This window comes from Poecilia latipinna, unplaced genomic scaffold, assembly GCF_001443285.1.
Source record: "Poecilia latipinna isolate Pla-1442-1.1 unplaced genomic scaffold, P_latipinna-1.0 Scaffold2455, whole genome shotgun sequence".
In the NCBI taxonomy this organism is placed as follows: Eukaryota; Metazoa; Chordata; class Actinopteri; order Cyprinodontiformes; family Poeciliidae; genus Poecilia; species Poecilia latipinna.
The window spans coordinates 22,339-26,051 of record NW_015115071.1 but is presented as its reverse complement, the minus strand read 5'-3'; the positions used below and the strand labels follow the sequence as shown (position 1 = coordinate 26,051).

The window sequence follows — 3,713 nt, the reverse complement described above, 5'->3', positions numbered from 1 at the left end:
GGATGGATGGATGGATGGATGGATGGATGGATGGATGGATGGATGGATGAATGGATGGAGATCAGAATCCATCACTACTCCCAGGTTTTGGACCTGATCACTGGTAATAACTGAAGCTGTGCATTGACTCAAGATCGCTCCTCTTTAGATCCAAACATAATGAGTTCAGTTCTGTTTCTGTTCAGCTGGAGAAAGTTATGGAACATCCAATTATTGACATTTATTTAAGTCAGTAATTCCTTAAAATTGATGAAAAAGTACTCGTTAATCTAGTAATCTGCCAGTGGAACAAGATATTTTGAAAAAATTAAATTAAATCGGTAATTGTCATGCAATCACTCGAGGTTAGTTTTAATTATTTTCTCAAAAAGTATTTATTATCATTCAGCTAACGAACAACAATGAACACACTTATTTGCAGCTCATTCCTATTAGATTTCAATCAGCCCCGTTTCCCACAGTGAACCACTTGATGCTCACATGTACATCAGCTAAAGGAAATGTAAATAATCCACTAAAATTGAAAGGAAGTCCATTAAAGCATAAACTCTGCACAAAGCAAATGAAAAATGCCTATGTACATAATAAAAATAACTTGCGACATAATCTCGGTTGGTCAGAGGGTCAAAGAAGTTCTGTAAGAACGACTTTTTTACCAAAGTTAAAACTCAGATGTATGGCTGTGCCTTCTACCATTTCCTGACATGAATCTGTTTTTAAAAGTCTTTTTGAAACTGATCCCACTCCTGCTGTGACAAAAACACTTAGAGAAAACCACACCACAGAGAGAATGCATATGAACATCATCTTGCTAAAAGTCTCCATCACAGGGTTATAATTTTCACAGTAAACCTACACAGTGACTTGTTCAGAGTATATTTTACACTTTAGGTGTAAAGTTTCCATCAAACTCTGTGATCATTTGGGTCAATATAATCTAAAAAAAAAAGGGCGGGTCCTTTCCAGACCTTGGAACTGTAATTACACTACACTATCAGTAATTTAAAAAAAAAAAGTAAATGTGTGTGAATAAAAACCTTGTAAAAGCATTTAGTGAGATTTAAATCTTACAGATAAAATTAAACTCTTCTGTAGCATTTTTATTAAACCATCTATGTTGTCCTCTGACATCCATACAGCCAGATATGTTACAGTCATCCGTCGCTCCGTCTGAGATGTTAAAGGTGGTCATCCCGGGACAGACCCAGAACCAGAAATTCAGAGTACAGTTGAAGCGCAGACCCATCAAGACGTAATCAGTCGATGCGTTCTTGACTTTCTCCTGGATCCATCTCTGATCATCCATGTTGGTGATGGTGACCAGGTCATGGTGGTGAGTTCTGCAGTGGTTTAAGGCTTTTGACCAGTTCATATTTTCTTTGACCAGGATCACTTTATCTGTTTCACGACACAAACATGAAATAACTAGTTTAATAGCAAGACATTGCTTATGTATTGATGATTTGAACAGACGTTTAAGCACATAGATAAATTTAGTGTGCCATGTTTCATCACAAAAATCACAGTGTCAGCAAATTTCCAAATTTATGCTAATGTTGAGGTATAATCTATTTGCCAAATCATAGTAAAAAAATGCTTTTATTTTTCCCACGCTTTTTGATGATGTTGAAGTTATTTCCTTATTCACAAAAATATCATATAGAACACCTTAAAGATATCAGATATCTGCAACATATAAATTAATCTTGTTTATATTAAGACATTTTCACATTAAAAACTCACCATCATAACAGATGAAGGGTTTTCTTTCATCACAGCTCTCATTCCTCCATCTGCCTCCATCATCAAACACAGTCATGGCACATTGACCACTGTTGATTCTCTGATTGTCAAACTTCAGATTCCAGTGTCTGAAGGAGAAACTGCTTCCATCTGACCACATCCAGGTGTCACTGAACAGACCGATAAATATGTATTTTGAATTTGCAGTCGCTAAATTTAACCCATTGTTCACTTCTCCATCCTGTAGCTGCTTCTTTCCACTGATCAGGTCTGTGTGATTCTGTCTGCAGTAACTCTGAGCTTCCATCCAGTTCTTTGAATCATAAATCAAGTGGTATTTCTGTGATGAATCATTTTCTGTGAAATAAAGAAATCAGAGCTCAAAACACTTTAATAAGTAAGTCATAATATAAACATTAATAAGAGGATCTAGATCAAAATAAAGGACTATTTTCTCACCACTATAGCAGATAAAATTATGCTTTTCATTACAGGATAAATCTCCCCACTTGAGAAAATGAGGGGAATCTTTCCATATAATCACACAGTTTTGGCCTTCAGATTCGAGATTATTTGGTTCATTTGTACTTGTTTCCCAGTTTGTCTCACTTTTATTGAACTCCACTCCAGGCAGAGACCAGTGCCATGATCTCTGTGCGTTTGTTTGATCATACAGACCAATCCAAGCTTCCCTCTGATCTCCAGCTGAGATGTTGATGAGTCTCTCCATGTCCTTCATGTTAGTCACTGTGGCCAGGTCAGTGTGATTCTCTCTGCAGTAATGCTGAGCTTCAGTCCAGGTCTTTTCTTCATTAATGTAGTGAAACTGATAGAGTTGACAGTCAATGAAGCAACACTGACCTAAGTACATTCAGAAACGTGTTGGAGTTGATGAAAAGTTTTAAAATACAGTGCACACAATAAACTACCATCTTTATAATATTTTCATCAAAAATATTTTAAGTTCTGGTTGTTTGTATTGGAATTACTTTTGCTAACGATGTTAACCATTTTACTTTGCTGAACCACTTACCTAACCAAATGAGCAACAGATTCCACTGCATGTCTGCTCTGTCAGACGGATGAGTTCTGCACTGTTGGAAATAAACATATAAAATAAACAATATACTATTTCAAAGGATAAGAAAAACAGAGTTTTTTTTTCCCCAGTATGATTTAATACCTGGCATATTTTCAAAAAATTTTTTAGAGTTTTTTAAAAATATATAAAACTGTATCTAAATCTTTTCTACAATTCTACAATTGTAGAAAGAGACTTCTACAGTTGTAAACAGATATTATACAGGCATATTATTAGGAAGCTCATAATCTAATTTTTTATCAAAGTATTTATGCAGATCTACTTACCTTACAGAATCAGCAACAGATGATCCACTGATTTTCTGCCAATGTCCTTTATATGTTTGTGCTGATAAAAAGCTATTTCCCTAAATGCTGCTATTTTAACTGCTTGTGACATATGTTATCACTTTTTCACATGGTGTGAAAGTTGTGAGAGTGTGAAGTAAACACATGAGTAAGGTCCACCCCTAATTAGTTTTGACCAATAAGCTTTTAACAGCTTTTCCATGTTTTCTATAACTGTTGGACAACATTTCCTTGAGTTTTTTCCCTGTTTTAAATTTACGCCATGCAGATCTAGGTTGTCTCTAACCACCTGCCATGTTGCTGCCTTCACTTATGACGCACATGGTAATGAAACATTAATCTCCATAAGGTTTGTACAATAAAGCTGAAAACATGTCAGCTAATTAAATGGTGAAAACAGAGTGAAAAATGTACATCTCTTCCTGGTATTACATTAAAATGAAGGTCTCTCCTAACCGTTGCCCCACTTGTACATCCTGGACAAGCGATGACCTTTGTGAGCTCGGGAACAACATTTGAATATTCAAACTTTAAAAGAATCTGATATGCTGATGTTCTACATCCTGGAATCCAACACAAAT

General features: G+C 35.6%; 1 protein-coding gene and 1 long non-coding RNA gene across 2 annotated transcripts in view; both read right to left on the bottom strand.

The window, feature by feature from the left end:
• The window catches only part of LOC106937872 (C-type mannose receptor 2-like), a 21,682-nt gene that overhangs the window by 7,448 nt on the left and 10,521 nt on the right, over nucleotides 1-3,713 (bottom strand). Inside the window, exon 4 of the mRNA XM_015019597.1 lies at nucleotides 1,744-2,100. Coding sequence (XP_014875083.1) covers nucleotides 1,744-2,100 — 357 coding nt within the window. The remainder of the gene's footprint in view (nucleotides 1-1,743; nucleotides 2,101-3,713) is intronic.
• On the bottom strand, nucleotides 2,203-3,223 carry LOC106937869 (uncharacterized). Its single transcript, XR_001422484.1, has 3 exons — nucleotides 3,112-3,223; nucleotides 2,777-2,837; nucleotides 2,203-2,604 (listed from the first exon to the last, which is right to left on the bottom strand). It is a non-coding gene; the product is annotated as an uncharacterized LOC106937869 (long non-coding RNA).